Source organism: Plectropomus leopardus, chromosome 19 (assembly GCF_026936395.1).
Source record: "Plectropomus leopardus strain MGB_pleo_1.0 chromosome 19, ASM2693639v1, whole genome shotgun sequence".
NCBI lineage: Eukaryota > Metazoa > Chordata > Actinopteri > Perciformes > Serranidae > Plectropomus > Plectropomus leopardus.
This window is the reverse complement of record NC_142194.1, coordinates 8,588,884-8,606,491: the sequence shown is the minus strand read 5'-3', so window position 1 is coordinate 8,606,491 and position 17,608 is coordinate 8,588,884. Positions and strand designations below refer to the sequence as shown.

Here is a 17,608-nt window from a genome sequence, read left to right as displayed (position 1 = left end):
AATGGATGATTTTAGAACTGCTAATGCTCCATAAGTTCACATATGCAGGAAACTAATAGTACATTGATAGAATCTGATATATCCTCAGTGCTGCACATGTATAAACATGAACAGCTTTAAAGAAAATAGAAAGCAATAATGATACCTTAATTACATTTGGCTGCTTAAATTTCATGGTCCTAACATTATCACCAGACATGCTGGCTCAGTATCATGTTGTACCAAGACACTTAAATAGAAAGAATTATCATTAGCTTTTCCTGCTCTGTCATACCAACATGTCTGCTGTGCAAAATTAGTTAAATATATTTGAAGAGCCATTGTTAGTATTACTTACCTCTCTCCAAGGTAATCACCAATAGCGGTCTTATTAAGCCCCTCCCCCTTGTAGAGAAACTGGGCGATGTCATCACTGGTGTTTTTTAGCAGGGAGCTGTCAATCAAGAAGCGAATCCCCTGAAGAGGAAAAATTAAAAACACATAAGTCTGAGAATCATTCACAAAAAATACAAATACACTAAATATAAACTTCAAAAGATATAAGCAGAATGTGCAAACACCAAGGGATCGCATGTATCAGTTGTTACATAAATTTAAAAACCAACTCCATAAATTATCTGTTCTAAGTCAGTTTAAAGAAAAAATACCAAAATTCTCTGATTGCTGTTTTTTTCAAGGTTTAGCATCTGTTAAGTGTTAACATTAATTGGATTTCCATCCAAAAGGACCATAAATTTGAACAGAATTTTCAGAAAATCCGCAAAATAAAACACAAATTTATCCATTTTTCCTGCTGCTACTGTTGTACTGATATGCACAGAGTTGGTTTATTTACTAAGCCGTAGGTGGCGCCAATTCTCTTGTCAGAGGTCTGCAAAAGATGAGAGTGCAACGAGAAGACGAAATAAAAAAGTTCCAGTGAAACCTAAAGAGAAACGGACAGCACACTGGACAACGGAAATAAATAACAACTAATATAACAGCGCTGTGCTCTTGTAAGAGTTGAGTTTGCAAACACAAAAAACACAAACATGTTAAAAACCATCCAGAAAGAATGAAGAGAGCTTGCAGTGACCTATGCAATAAGAAAATAATCAATAGATTAATCGACAATGGTTAGCTGAGAGATGCTGATTTGTTCTCACCTTTTTGGGGTCCATGTTAAACTTCTTACGCCCCATGGCCATCTGTTTATTCCTCTGCATACTTTTCCTAAAAACAGATGAAACAGAACAGAAACTGAATACACGGCTCTACGAAACAAGTAAAAAATTAACAGCAAGGCTTAATTGCTTCGTCAACTAATAAAACACACTTCATTCAAACTCGACAGAAACAAAACACACACAAATTGTCCACGGTTCAAACAATCACCAGCTCCCACTTAGTAGAAATAAATCCTTAATTCACAGAGTTAAATGTAAAAAACACAACGTTATTCCCAATGATCTCTGCTGGCTGCTGGATTTTAACAGTCCTGTAACTTATCCCTCCATCACTTTGTGTCATGGTTTCTTTCAGTTCAGCTGCCTGTTCTACTAGTAGAGACCGGAGACTGAGCTCTGTTGGTGCATGCTGTGCACTACATATAATGAATTTAACAGAAAGAGGAGTGGCTGTATTTCTGACCATATTGAAAAAAATATACCTTTGGGATTTCCTAAGTAGCCTGGTATACAGTAATACTGTGATACCACCCAAGTCTAATGATAATTAGACAAAGTACACTAAAGATTAATTTAAAGTGTAAACAATTGTTAGTTGCAGCCCTGAATCCCACAAGGTAGTGGACTCCGTTCTGAGTATTAGGCAGATTTTTTCTGTCTTTCATCATGAGGGCACTTCTACTCAACAAAGGCTGAGTGGACCACAGCTGCCCACGCACAAGCATAAAAATGGTTGTTGAGAGATACTTCACCTCTCTTCAGTCAGGCCCAGGTTTTCAATCTCATTGGTCACCTCTGCTATCTCATCCTTCAGCCTCTGAGAGCAGACAGAGAGAGAAAGAGAGAGAGAGGAGGCGAGTGATGAAACAATCACAGACATAATGTATATACATGTGATCTGTGTGTGATGTCTGACCCTTCAAATAAACCTCTGGAGCTGCTTTGATTTCACTGGCAGCACAAAGCATTACACGCAGCTGTCTCGTCCAGCTACACTGACCAACACATCAACACTTCTCACAGATGACATGACCCAGAAAAAAACTCTAAAAGTGCAGACGTGATTCACTCTCTCTCAGGCCAGCTCATTCTTCCTCTCGGCAGGAGTTATGTGGAACAGCCGCCCTCTGCAGAAAATCCTCTCTGGGAGCTGCAGCACCTGTTCTGGGGTCAGAGCCGACCACCCTTCCCCTCTTTCCCTCTCCGCGCTCCTCCTCTGCCCTGTGCTGACCCAGATTTATCAGCCTGCCTCCCCTCCCGACGCCCTCCCCGGGCTGTTTGAGTGTCACACTGGTGGGGAGACGGGAATACGCAGGATCAAAGAGTTTGACTGGCTTAGCGGAGCTGCTCCGGAGGGCTCAGAGGTTATGGGAGGGAAGAGGAGAGGAGAGAAACAGATGGAGAAACACTGAGCCAAGCAGAAAAGATAATGAACTAAGACAATTATAGAAGGGAGGGAGAAGCAGACGAGTAGAGCTAAAGTAATCTACAACTCCCAGTGAGTCTGTGTGGTATGTAATCTGTGAAAACAGGTTAAATAACTTCACTTGTCTGGATTCTTATTTGTGCGTTTCTATGGTTACAACCCTTTATAAAAAACAGCATCCTCTGTCTCCATTACTGGAATATTTCATGGTTCATTACCCATCAGCCCCCCAGGGCAACACAGGGCGGAGCTTAGAGGAGAGAAGCGGCGAACAAGAGTCGACCTGGGTAATAAACTCCATCAATCTATTCACACAATGTCGCTGCCCAGAGGCCGTGTTTGTGTTTGTCTTCGTGTGTGTCTTTGTGTTTTTCTTTGTGTGTGTGTCTTTGTGTTTTTCTTTGTGTGTGTGTGTGTGTGTGTGTGTCTTTGGATGCCCACCTCGCTGAACATGGACTAGGAATTAGGGAGGCTGAGGTTCAACAGTATTTTATCCAATCTAAATGGTGGTGTGAATCCCTCATAAAGTCTTTTCTGAGTTTGTTTGGTGAGGAATAAAGACTTATTAGTCCACAAATGTGTAAAACTTTTATTTCTCTGATCATCACACCTAAACCACTGAGATTCTACAGAGGTGAAACGGTGTAGAGCTTTCACTACATATTTTCTCACTGCTCTGTAGCAGTCATTAACCCTATCCTGACTCGTTTTCCCTTTGGCTGTGAGGAAAAACTGTGTCTGTGCTGCAGCTGCAGAAGTAAAAACACAGTGGAAATAATATTAATTCTACTCCACATTAACCCTACTCGTGCTGGAAAGATGACTCAATCAATTAATGAGAAGATTGGCAGAAACATGTAAACATGTCAAGTATTTATGTGGTTTCAGATTCTCAAATGATTTTGCCTTTTTTATTTTACTGTATAATTGAATATCTTCAAGCGCATATCATAGTGCAAAATAACCAACCTATCAACAATCAGAAAAACATGTGATGATGGATAAAAAAAGGGTTCTAACTTATTAGAATCGGTGATCTCTTTTAAATCACCTTTTAAATCCCATTTCTATGGACTTGCTTTAATGTTATGTGTTCTTTTTATCTAATTTTATTTATTCAATTTATTTCATATTTTATTTCCTTCTTTATTTCTATTTGTTTTGTGGTTTTATTGCTTTTATTGATTTTTTCTGGTTTTTGGTCTTTTTAACTTTTTAACTATCTCTGCCCTAGTAATGCCTTCTGAGTGTCCCGTTTCTGCTGTTTCTGCTTTTGCTTTTCTTGTCCAAGTGCTTTGTAAACTCTACTTTTAAATTTGTGACATTAAATAAGTTATTATTTTCACTATCAAACATTCTGTCAATAATTTTCTCATTTCATCTTTAGTACATTTTGCTAATAAAACGTAAAAAAGACTTTAATTCAAAGCTTTTTAAAGACATTTTCAAGATTATCTTTAACCAAATTTAACATTGGACAAATCATCTTTTCTTATTCAGGCATTGCAGGTAGGTTAGTCCCATGCAGAGGAAGTTTTAGGTAGGAGTCTGGTCATTAGGGTCAGTAAGATATACCTACATTTTGTCAACAGATAAATGTGAGTGTAAGGTAAAAAGACAGTGTTGAGTTCAATGGTAGGTTTAAAGATTTGTAACATCAGAAATGTAGACTTCTATGCATAAGAACATGATTGATTTTGACAAATACATCAGACATTTTGGGACTTTTTATGGACCTGCAGACACTCTGTGGAAACAATCAGCAAACTTTTATGCTGATGAAGTCCAACAAACAGCAACATATATATGAGCTGGTGGCAGGGTATAAGGTAATTACTGGTTCTTTTATCTAACATTTATTCATCTACAATTTGTGTTAATGATGATAAGGCCAGCTATCCCCCCTAATCTCCTAAAACAAATGTACCCAGATAAAAAGATGACACAGAAAATCCCGCTAATTTATTTAAGATTGAAGGGGGAGCTGAGGCAGGGGGGTCAAACTGTCCCTCCAGGCAAAGAAAGCTGGAGGACACACGTACATACACATATGAGGTCCACCCCCCTCGTACATTCCCCACACAAAGAGGATCATCTGTCTTGAATGCGTACAGTGACGCTCCGGTGGTCATACGCCTATAACCCCCCACATCCTCCAAACACACACCTCCCTAGGCACACACTAGGCATGGACGTACAAATCTACTCAAGGACACAGCGAGAAGAAAGGACCACCTTGGCAACGTGATGCTCAGACAAAGAAATAAAAACAGAAACAATGCACTGTGTAATTTTAATATTCATGCAATTCTTTGTAATAATTCAAATGCTTTCAAGGATCAATTCACAATCTTTCAAGTCTATCTTTAAACAGCAGTCATTAAAATATTTTTTCTTGCTGTTATTATTCCTCCTGATCATACTGGCCATAAGAGCACTTGCTACATACAGTACTTGTTCTGTGCAAACATTTCTTCAAACTAGGGCTGGGCAATATGGCTCAAAAATAATATCACTATTTATTTTATGTTGAAGGAGCTGGCCAGTCTTGTAGTGTAAGTGTCTTTCCTGTAAGCAGTAAATAAAATAACAACACTACAGTTCATATATTGCAAATATTTGCAAGTTGCACTGGTGCACCATGAGCACAAAATGTGATTAAATAGTCGCAAACAGAGGTCTGCAGATACAAAAACAAACGCCTTGTCTGCTCACACTATCATTTAACTTATTAACTTAAACTGCTAGCGCGGCACCACAAAACGTGATGATTTATTCACACACACTTCATATGCTCAAACACCATCTCTCAGGAAAAACCAAGGTGAGTCTCATGCCGGTTGCTTAAGAAAATGACATGACAATTTATACTCAGTGTGCGTGATATATTCATTTTATATATCCTGAGGGGAAACAAGCCACAACACATAGTGTATATTTGATATAATGCCCAACCCTAATTCAAATATATATTTGAAGTCGATATGAGGCTTCAGAGAATCAAAGTCCCCTTTTTTGTAACTTTCCTTCCACTGCAACTCAACAGAGAAAAATTGCTGAGGGAAACACAAAGAGAGAATTTCAGTCTAAAAACTGCTGAAGCCAGATTAACTTTAAATACATGTTTTTTTGCACAGAAGGAGGACTGTGGTTAAAACTGTGAACCTATCATTTAAAAATTTAAATGTTACAAAGAAAGTGACTTGCAAAAGTCCAGACAGATGCATGATTTCAAAGCAAAGGCAAAAACAGACTCCCTCTCATTGTCCTAGCAAATTGCCTAAAAGGGCCAAAAAGTTGAACTCCAAAACATCGTTTAACAAATTCATTACAGAACTGCAAGGTGTAAGAGAGTAGAGTGTGTGTTATTACTTGTATGTCCTGCAGCAGCTCTTGTTTTCTGCGGCGGATGCTTTCCAGCTCCTGTCTCTCCTCTGGACTGAGGTCATCAGGCACTGAGGAGACAAGAGCATGTAGCACTCAAATACAGAGATCAAATATAAACACACTCACACACGTACAAAAAGGAAGAAGAGAGACCTGAGAGTCCCACTGCTCGGGGTCACTATGGCAACACAATCTTTGATCCATCAAATTACCTCCAGCATCCAAACCCCAAAGTGGAGGATGAAATCAACCCCTTTGTTTTATACAGTACGTACACACACTCTCTCTCACACACACACACACACACACACACACACACACACACACACACACACACACACACACACACACACACACACACACACCAATAAGATGAAACATGATGACTTTTGGTCATAAAAGCACTGCCATTTCCATTTTAGTTGCATCTCACAACTGACAAAAGCAACATTCAGTAAAGTATGTATTATGAAATACAGGTTGCATTCAAGGCCAATCAAGCAATGACATTTTTGTCACTCACTGTTGTCAAAAAATGATACATTAACAGAGTTCTTTTGACCAAATACCATAAAGCCCAAACATGGATAAATGTGAATGAATCAAACTTTTCACACATTTTCAGCTACATATTTTGGAGAAATTTTGTTAATTAATTACACATTTTGTTTGAAATTTCAGGATTTTTGAAGCCTAAATGCAGTTGCCTTCAGTAAAGAGCGTACTTTTGTTTTTTACTGTAGATCACAAAATATATAGAAAAATAAATAAAAATATTACTTTTATTTGTTGTATGTTCAGTATTAACTTAAAAATGGGTTACAAAAAAAACATTTTTTTAAAAAGATTTTTGCAGGTAACTATATATTTTGACAGTAACTACATACAAAAGAAACATCAAATGATTCATAGTTTGAAAATGACAGATTAAACTAGATATCTTGCTGTATCTGTTAGGCTCCATGCTGCCTTACATTTAATACACACCCTTAACTGTATAACAAAGTGTGTCCTCTGATAAAGCAGAAGTTCATGTGCCTACAGCCACACATCATATCTGTAGACGAATGATAAGGTGCAGAGGGAAATGCGGGTCTGTCGACCACAAATTGTGGTTTTTCTCAAGAAAACTAAAGACCGAAAAAAAAGGAAAGAGAGAGATTAAATTTCAGTCATAAGAGATGGAGTCATGTAGAGTTGTCCTGCTGATCTGCATTTTTCATATTTCAAACAACACATCTCTGCACTGTCAGCTATAAATGATAATTGCTGTTTCTCTCCACTGGGGGCCTTATAATAAAGCCTCTGCTATGGCTACTTTCTGAAAGCCTCTAACAGGTGATACAAGGTGAAGGAAAGGCACAAGTTATGCCGAGTAACAAGGAGCCACAGAGGACACATCGAGCTGTGCTGCTGCTGCTGTTTGTCTGCCTCATTAGAGGAGTCACGCTGAGGGAGTCCAGTTCATTTCACTTTGCCATCATGACCACGTTACTCAGTGTCAAACTCTGGAGCAACACAGAAAAACAGAGGAAGAACTATTCACATTTCATCAATATTTACAACAGTTATTTTGAACAGTGATTTTTATTATTACAATGTTATGTTAACTCCATTATAAATATGTCAATTTAAAAAAGAGCTTTTTATTTGCCAAATACCTCCAATGTCTAATAATTAATAACATGATTGCAAGAAGCTTCATCATTTTTCCAACTTCTGCAACAGATGTCTGTACACTACAAATATATTATTGGACTTCTAAGGCACTAAAATACAGCATTATATAATTTTGGCTATAAGATGGAAGTTCCGCTCAGAGAAAACTAGATTTACAGCCTTAAAGGTTGTTTGCGTCCATGTCTGTCCAGACGGATATGTAGCCATGACTGCAAATGATGCTTCAACTACATATGTTGCAGCAAAAAAAAATACAAATTCTAAAACGCTGATGTTTCTCACACATCTTCAACTCAACAGCACAGAGGATCTATAAAATCAGCACAGTTACAAGGTAAACACCAAAAATCAGTTTCACCAATTCAGAATCAGACCAAATGTCTCCCCATATGTTTCTGAGTTAAGGTGTTGAATAATGGTCAAATTATATAAAATTCTTGAGTTATGGCCTAAAACGTGTTTTGAGAGGTCGCTATGACCTTGACCTTTGACCACCAAAAATCAAATTAGTTCATTGTTGATAAAATGTTTGTGAGGAAAGGAATACACCGGAGGCAAGAGATTCTGAAGACAAAAAGACACAACAAACTATGAATGAATAACCAGATTCACAACCCTAATTTAGCATAGCAGCGTAACAGTTTGTTTTATCCAGCGAAAAAGAAAAAACAATCATCATAGACGACAACACAACATTTTATAGCCAAAACAACTGAACTCTACTGAACCAAAAAGAAAACAAAATAAGCAAAGTAATCAACAATGAAAATAATCAATTGTTGCAGCCCTAGCTGTAAGGCCTTTAAACGTCATCTCTGGACTTGCAGACACCTCTGACTATATACAAGGCAAATTCAGTCCCATGAGGCCTGACAGGTGCCACAGCTTTAGATCGTGATATTAATTACATACTGCAAACACACAGACAGTGACGCACTCGCTCATCACACACATACCCCTCGCCCACAGAGAAAGGTTTAAGTAGGACGGAGCAGCTCTTATAATAAACCTGAGAACAGGAATAACTCAGCATTGTGAGCAGAGCGGTAGTGAAACTGGCATTCACATTCACTTCCTCTCTGTGGCTTTTCATTAAGAGAGAGGAATTAACAAGTGTTGCCATGAAACACCACATCGTCATATCATCCTCCTCTCAAGTAAACAAACACACAAATTCTAACGTAAATAACAACATCTTCAACGCGCTGCTCTGCATATCCCCGAGGTCACTGGGTGTGTGTTTGTGTTGGTGAGTAATGGGACACCTTGTTGTAGCAATGCTGCTGATGACCAGCTGCCATGGACAACCAACATATCAAGGCCAAAAGCTCCCTATCTGTCCTGCCACTAGGGGTGTGCCATATCATATTGTTCATGATAATACCGGTATACTACTTAATACTACTTAATAAAAACTATTTAATAAAATTAATGACAGTATTCCAACGTGTTCACATAATGACATCATACATTTACGCAACGCAACAACAAGCACTTCACTACCGCTTACTATTAGCCTTTACAAACTAAATAAATGAAATATCATTTTTGTTTATTCTTCACGACATATTTGAAGGTAAACTTACATTTATGTTGACATATAAAACTATAATACTTATTTTGTTGTCATTGTATGATCTTGTAATTATTAATAATATATCTTTTATATTTTTCAGTATTTTGTCATATCACCAAGAATATCTTTATTGCAAAAAATACCCTGTTTTTAAGTTATGCAACATATCACATCCTCTGAAGACACCATGAGAATTAAACAAAAAGGGTTACTGACTCTCATGAGGTTTTCAGAGGACGACGTGACGGCACACACACGCAAGCACACACTCATTCAGAGAAGTTTCTGCTGAACAGCTTAGATGCAGAAGTTATGATGACGCACTGAACACCTACACATTTGTGTCATAACACTGTGGCTCATACCAGAGAGAGCGTCTGTCTGCTGCTGAGCGGCTTCTCCACTACTCCCAACGGTCCCAGAGCTCCCAGTCCACAAGTCTAGCTGAGTCACCAGTCCCAACACAAAACCGCCTGTTTCCTGCAGTCCAATCTGGTTTCACCAGCAATAATCTGGTCCTGTGCAAGCCCTCCAATCCCAGTCCTGTGGTCCCCTAGTCCAACCTCCCTGCTCCTTAATCCTCAAGTATTCCAGCAGAGGGGACAGCAGGGCCTGAAGCTCTATGAGGGAGAGGACAAGTGTGTCTGCAAGTGTGTGTGTGTGAGGGGAAAACCCTTGAACTCTCATCACTCTCCCCCACCTCCCTCTGTCCATCTTGACTCCTCCCTCCCTCCCTCCCCCAGTGAGCAGAGCATCAAACACAGGCTCCCCCACGTGGACACTGGGGTCACCAGGAGAAAGAAGGTGGGGAGGTGCAGTTTTGCATCTTTAAATAAACAGGAGGAGAGTGCAGACATGACTCACACCGCCTGTGGCTGTACCACGAAGCCAGTTCAACACAGCTACGCTCTATTTGACTGAGCTGTCTTTTTTTTAAAAGTCGAGTGAAAATGAAAACAAAAATTAAATAAATAAAAATACATACACTAAGTACTTAATTAATGTAACCTTACAGCTCAACAAGTTGAATGAAGTGTATTTAAAACGTTTCTCTCAGCTGAGAATCTGTATTGGTCATATACTGACACTCATTATAGAGAGATGATTCCCGAAGAAGCTGTGAAAGACGTTTTTCAGCTGATCTGAAGCATAAAGTCGGGACAAAAATTGCTCCCACATGGTAAGTTTGCCACATAAGGTACCACAGCAATCTAGCCACATTAAAAGAGAGCCACCTTCAAAGGACGGAAAAATCTGTCTCTTTTGACTCAACATACCTTGCTAAACCACAAATCCTTATTCATCGTACACCCCTCTGGACACCAGTAACAACCAAAGTAAATTACAAATTACAAAACAAAATCTTTCTTTAAATCATGCATCCTTCTCTGCTCATCACATGTGTTTGCTCATGAAAACAGCAAACCAATAACAGCTCCCTCATTGCTTTCTGTCATTATTTCACCCACAGGACTGCAGCTGACCCAGGACCCAAGGCAAAGCGGTTATGACTTGAAAATTATCTGTCTTTTGAGATTGAGAGTTACAGTGCCTTGGCACTACTCACAAGGCAATACTTGTCTATTTCAGTGCTCACAAGGCGATAATTGTGCGTTTCAATGTTCCCTGGGCCCGAGGATAACAAGCTCAACAGTGATATAATCCTGTGGTTATGGTAAACTCCCTGGTGACTGATCGCATTCATGCAGCCTTAAGGCTCAAAAGTCCAAGTTGGACGCAGAAACAAATCCAAGCAGCAGGGAAAGAACACACTGTGCCCTGACACGAAAAAATGAAAAAAATCCCAAAGTGACAAAGAGAGGAAGTGAGAACATTTATTACAACCTGAGCTGCTCTGTCAGGGTGGAAAAGTCTTATAAAGTTAAGTACCTGTCAGGTAGGAAAAAGCTGTATTATAACAATGATGCTTGAAAATAAGGTAGCAATCACTGTCAAGTGGAAAACACTATGAAAAGCTTCCTGTACTGTCAGTAGCGTTTATATTCCCTACTTGAAAGCAGCTGCTTTACTTTAATGGATATCTGTTTTAGTGGTAGTCAATTTTGATAGCTTTTTCCAACCTAAGCAATCTTATTTAAACCATTTGAAAACTGGAGCAACATCCTTTTTCTTGTGCTGAGTTCAGACACCTTTCACAATCTATTTAACAATTTGAAACTTGAGCGAATTGGTTTGATTTATTTAAAAAACATGAGGAAAAAGGGCAATGACCAACTTAGCAAGAAAGGTCCCACGATTTATGAGAAATTCGGAAAAAATGACAAGAAAATAACCTGAAAATTAGCTTTTACATAGGAGGAAAGATTATTAGAGAATTGTCAAGAAACAGAAAATAAAAATGGAAAACATATCCAGAAAAGAATATTTCATAATTACATAACTAAAATAATGTTACAGAATAAAAATATTTACTTTTTTTGTTGTTTAATTTTCATCATATTTTGGGGTCATTTTCTTGTTAGATTATCTTTTTGTACTTTGTACTTCTCGTGTTTTTCAAATAACTAAAGACAATTTTATCCAGTTTTAAAAAGGGTCAAAGCACATTTGGTTGCATCTGTTTTGGTAGGTTATTCCCCTGCTGAAAAATACCTCATTGTAAGCACATCCTGTAAGAGCAGCTCAAACTCTCAGAGGAAACACTAGTGCACTTGTGAGGAAGCTCATTTATAATCCAAGTTAACCCTTTGAAACCTGGATTGGCATCAGTTTTCTCGTGCTGCATTCAGATAACTTTAGATGGCATTTAAATCTTTCAAACCAGAACAAATTGGTTTGGTTGATTTCTCAAAACAAAGGAAAAATGTAACGACTTGGCAACAAATGTCCTGCAAAATGCAAGAAATTAGCAAATAGTGACAAGAAAATGACCTGAAAAACTTCCTAAAATAGGAAGAGAAAGATGGAGAGAATTATAAGAAAACTGTCAAAAATATATTCAGACAACTATATTTATAATTGTTATACTTAATATTCAAATTTGTGTTACATGATTTTTTTCAGTTTATTTTTTAGCACTTCCTAGTCGTGTTTGATTGTTTCTGTTTGTTTGTTGTTGGGTTTTTTTCTGGTAATTTCCTTGTAACTTTTTTACGAATTTCTTGCTAATTTGGGGGTAATATGTCTCCTTCTTTTGGAGTTTTTGAAACACGTAAAGCCAGTGTGCTTCGGTTTCAGAGGGTCAATTGTTGTGTTTTTATGGCAAATCCTCCCTCTCTTTACTGACCTTTTTCAGTCTCTAATCACAGATAGCGTCCAACACTTTGGTTACAAGTTTGAAAATGAGCTTTGAAGTGTGTGCAGCCAAAGTCAACTACAAAGCCGAAGCATTTTTGAGGGCAGTTACTGAATGTCTCAACAAAAAATGGGTGCATTGATTGTATTTATAGACCCATGAATTATAAAGTGCTGCACAATAAGCACAAACCCCCATGAGGTCTGGCCTCAATCCAGATTAATAATAATGGATCGCTTGTGCCAGTTAATAAAGCCTGCCAAAGAGCATTAACAAAACAGTCAGATGAGGACTTGTTGCTCTCACTCTGAAACGGAATTGAATGCCAAAACACAACTAAACGACCAAGTATTTACGTACGTGCTCACTTCAGTTAGCGTTTTATAAAGTTATGTTAGCTAGTTGCTAGTTAGCTAGTCAGCTAGTTGCTAGTTAGCTAACCTGGTTAGCCTCTAAATTAGCCCTGCTCACGTAAACTAAAACGGGTCGGGACAACTTACCAACTCCGTCTTCCGACTTTAAAACCATGTCTGTGCTGTTGGTCGACGCTGGCTGTAAGAAAAACGCCGAATTTATCACTTTAAAGTAACTTTAAAGGTCGAAAGGTGTCTGTGTTTCCTCTCACGGTAACCGTTAAGGCTGGCAGTTAGTGACAACTGTCTGGGCAGAGGGACAGCCGGTGCTGGGGCAGGGTGACGTGGGCGTGGCTTCCACGGCAGCAGCCAATCAGAGAGCAGATAAACTTTACACATCTATCTATCTAGTGCACTAGGGCTCTGTATCTATTTATATATCTATCTATTTATCTATCTACCTGTCTATATGTCTATATGTCTGTCTATCCCATTCACACAGAGGTTACTTAGCAAAGATGGAAATACAATTAAATCAAATAATTTATTTAACCTTTTGAAACCTGGGCAAATTATCTTTATTTTACTCAAAAGTGTGGGGAGAAGCACAAAACAAGAAAAGACCCAGAGGTTAGCAAGAAATTTGTGAAAAGTAGCAGAAAATTACTCTAAAATTTTCCCAGAAGAAAACAAAACAACAAAAATGACAGCGTAAACCAGAAAAAAAAAATAGCACAATATGACCTGAAAAAAATGGTTAAAATAGTAATAGTTAGTCAGTGAATTAATTTTGAATATATAATTTCGATAATTATGAATATAGTTCACTGGACATTTTTCCCTGGATTTTTTTGTTAATAGTCTACTACATCTACTTTCCCCCCCCCCCTTTTTTTTTTTGCATCTCTCTTGTTTACCATGCCGATGATACAGTTGTCTTTGGCCTTCGGCAATCCATCTATCTATCTATCTATCCATTTATCTATACACTAATAAGTAAATAAATAAATAAAATACTCATGGTAGGTCAAAATTATGAAACATTTATCTAAGTCACAGAATGTCTATAATTGTTTTAATGATAATAATTATCGTTTTTCTAAAATGATTGATTGTGATTTACTCTTTTATGTCCTCTTGAAAAAAAGCAATGGGAAAATAGATTGTATTTTCAACTCTGACTCAGTAACCTACTGTCATCATTTTGATTTTATACCACATAACTGTAAAACTGCAGTCTATCTTTTCTATTTTTAATGTCATATTTCATAATTTTGAGTGTTTGTCATTTTTAACATTTCACCTATTTTTATTACTCGGCAGAAATCTTTTCCTTTGTGTATGTGTCTGGAGAGAAGGAGATGTGAGAGAGAAAAAATGTGTTTTCATGCTTTAGTCTGTGTGCATTGACAGACGTATGTGTATCTGTACCTTTATATGGATGTACTTTCATGCTCACAACATACAGTTTTAATTTATTTTGGCCTGATATACATGCTCTACTTTATTCAAGTTTTAGCACCCCACCCTGTTGTGCAAAAAGTGATGAAAGGTATTCATTCAAGCAGAAAGAGGATACACGATTCAACAAGTAAAAAGAAATAATTAACTAAAGTAACATTCACCCACCTGCTGCAGGAGAGAGACATATTTATATAAATGGGCGTGGAGACTGAGGAAGCAGGTTTGATATCAGAGGATGGGTGGTTTGTGTGTGAGGAAAAGAGGAAGGGAGAGGATGTAGAGAAGGATAGAGGAAAGCATTGCAGCTGTGCGCTTGAATCGCTGCTTTATTCGGAGCTGGACGCACCAAAAACAGGATATGCTGAAGAGGGGCAGGGAGGAACTGCTGCAGTTTAACAGTTTAACAGGTCAGCTCACACAAATACAAAATACATTTTCCTCTTGTTGCTGGTAATATGAATAGTTTTCATTAGGAATACTTTTTGGCAGAAAGCAGTTAAAATGAAAACTACCTCTCACACGGATACTGCATCACAAAATTTGGACAAATTAAACCAAAACTATCTGCATGAATCTTTACATGTATAAATGCTAAATGTGAAGATATTAATCATTGTCCTATTTTGTTGTGTTTCTCTCTGAATATTTCAGGGGAAGTCTATAAGACATTGTGTGTTTATGTGTATGATTTTATATATATGGGAGAAGGGATAAAAAATGAATTCAACATTTAAAAAAAGGAATAAATAATTTTAAAAAAGTAAAAAAAAAATAAATAAATAAAGAGAAACAGACAAAGATCTTTTTTATCCCAAAATTTAAAAATAAAATCAAATGAAAAATGTAAAGAAGAAAATAAAAATAAATAATAAAAGGAGGACAGCAGGCAGGACGTGTGGAAAGTAAGGCAAATGCTAAAATACGGGAATACTAATCACAATAGTGATATGATAGAAATTAACAAAATATTAATTGTTTTTTGGTATTATTACATCCATTACATATATATATATATAAAAACATTCTTATTATAATTACTGCCATACAATAGTACTACTAGTACTACTACTGCTAAAATACTAACGATAATAATACTAAATAGTTTTGTTTATAAAGCACTTCCTAAACCAATGGCCCAAAGTGCTTTCAAAGGTGAATAAAATACAAAATAAAAACGATATTAATAAAACATATGCATTTACATGCACATACACGTAAACACATACATACATATGTGCATATACCTACACACAAAAAAGAACTCTCAATGGGAAAAATAATATAAAGTAAAACAATCATAACCATAGCAACAACAAAACCAGGGGATTAAGAACTAGTTAGAATGAAAAAGATAAAAGAAGAATGTTTTTTAAAAAAAGATATCGCTAACTATGTCCAAAGGAAGCCTTTAAAGTGAATTATGAGTTTTTCTGTGAAATAATGACTGTTTCAGATGAATTAAGGCTTGAGACATGAAAATTATGACCAAGAAAGTGAAGGAAATGACAAGAAAAAACAGGGGGAAGTCCAACTATAGAAACAAAGGTCATAAAAGCAGCACAGCGAGTGGAAATAACCTGCATGTGAGCACTGTGCTGCTTTCATTGTGTGAGAATGGCTTTTAAATGAGCCCAGGGATACAGTATGAAAGCACCTGCACAGGGGGAGACCAGTGGGCAGCAGCCGTGGAGATTATGTCACTCAAGCACCCACTAGAGAGGAGGATAGTGGACTAGAGGATGATGGCTGTGCGTCATGTTCTCAAATCGAGCCCACCATTACACACACACACACACACACACACACACACACAGTTTGTCTGACTCGTGTGTGCATGAACACAGAAATGTCAAACACACAGCATGACACACACACACACACACACACACACTACAGAGCGCTCTGTGTCTTGATAAGAAAATCACCACAGCAACTGAACTCTGATAGCACTTAGTGCCAGTCTTGCTCTGCATGTTTGTCTCTTATTTCTAGGCGATCAAGAGTCACATCGAACTGCATTTAACCCTTTGAAACCTGGATGGATGTCACTTCTCTTGTGCTGCATTCAGGCGCCTTCACAAGCATTTAAACCTTGAGCAAATTAGACTGATTTCTTTTGAAAACATTGCTAAAAAGGTGAAGAAAAGGAGAGAGGTTAAATAATTTTGAAATTATGGTAAAAACTGCCTAGAAAACACATGCACAATGTAAACATACATTTTAGTTTTTTTAGGGCATCTCTTTTTGTTTGTTTTTGTTGTTGTTGTTTGTTTTTTGGCTAAATTTCAGATAATTGTCTTATGACTTTTACTAATTTCTTGCAAATGTTGTGAACATTTTTTTTGTTATTTTGTTTATTACTTTCTCCCTATGTTTTTTTGATAAAAAAAAACCCAAGCCAATTTGCTTAGGTTTCAAAGGGTTAACCAACAAAGACATCATTTCTTTTTAATTCATAAAGCAGGTAAATTCTTTGTTTGTTCGTTAGGTTATTTGTTTATTTTAACATTTTTCTTTTCTTTTTTGGCTAATTTTTAGGTAATTGTTTATGTAACTTTTTGACTAATTTCATGCAATTAAAAAAAGTCATTGCATACTACCCATGTTTTTTTTTTCTTTTAAAGAGATCAAGCCAAAATGCTCAGATTTAAAGTGATTAATCAGCAAAGACATCAGATTCATAAAGCACTTTTAAATTCAGTAAATCAAAGAAAAATGTCAAATAAAGAAGCTCAAAATGAAGGTTTACACATGAAAATTATTCACAATGTCCAAAACACTGAACAACACACCTTTACTTTCTAAGATACCAGAACATATGAGCGTATTTTCTTAAAATCACTCACCTGTTGCTGCAGGAGGTGCCCCTGGCCGCACTGTCGGACAGAGAAATGCCTGGAAACTGGAGGCACACAGCTCACTCACAGTCCCCATCACAACAGAGAGTGTGTTCAGGAGTTTGTGACAAAACAGCGTTTGAGGTTAACGATATCCTCTCAGCATCTCTTTGCTTTAACTTTGCTCTCTTAAATCAGCGTCATACTTGTCTGAAAGGCTCAAGCTGTGGCCTCATTCAGAAGCTCCTTCAAAAAAGCCGAGCTTTTGGTGTTTTTCCTCCCGACCGCCACCAGACTCTGACAGACTCTCAGAAAAAAACACACTCTGCACTCTCACTCTCTCTCCTCCCTCCTCCCTCTTGTTCACACACTTGACCTCGCTCCTGAATTCAGCCTCACGCTCTCCACACGACTGTACACACACACACACACACCAAACATGCCGGCTCTGTAAAACATGTTA

The 17,608-nt window shown here is 37.5% G+C and overlaps 1 protein-coding gene across 1 annotated transcript in view; it reads right to left on the bottom strand.

Moving 5' to 3' along the window:
- cyth1b (cytohesin 1b) overlaps positions 1 to 17,403 on the bottom strand; it is a 31,102-nt gene extending 13,699 nt beyond the window's left edge. The window contains 5 exon segments of the mRNA XM_088070098.1: positions 338 to 456; positions 1,146 to 1,212; positions 1,919 to 1,983; positions 5,965 to 6,047; positions 17,155 to 17,403. Of these exon segments, the coding sequence (XP_087926224.1) occupies positions 338 to 456; positions 1,146 to 1,212; positions 1,919 to 1,983; positions 5,965 to 6,047; positions 17,155 to 17,242 (422 nt within the window). The 5' untranslated portion in view covers positions 17,243 to 17,403.
- Between the last annotated feature and the right edge of the window lie 205 nt (positions 17,404 to 17,608).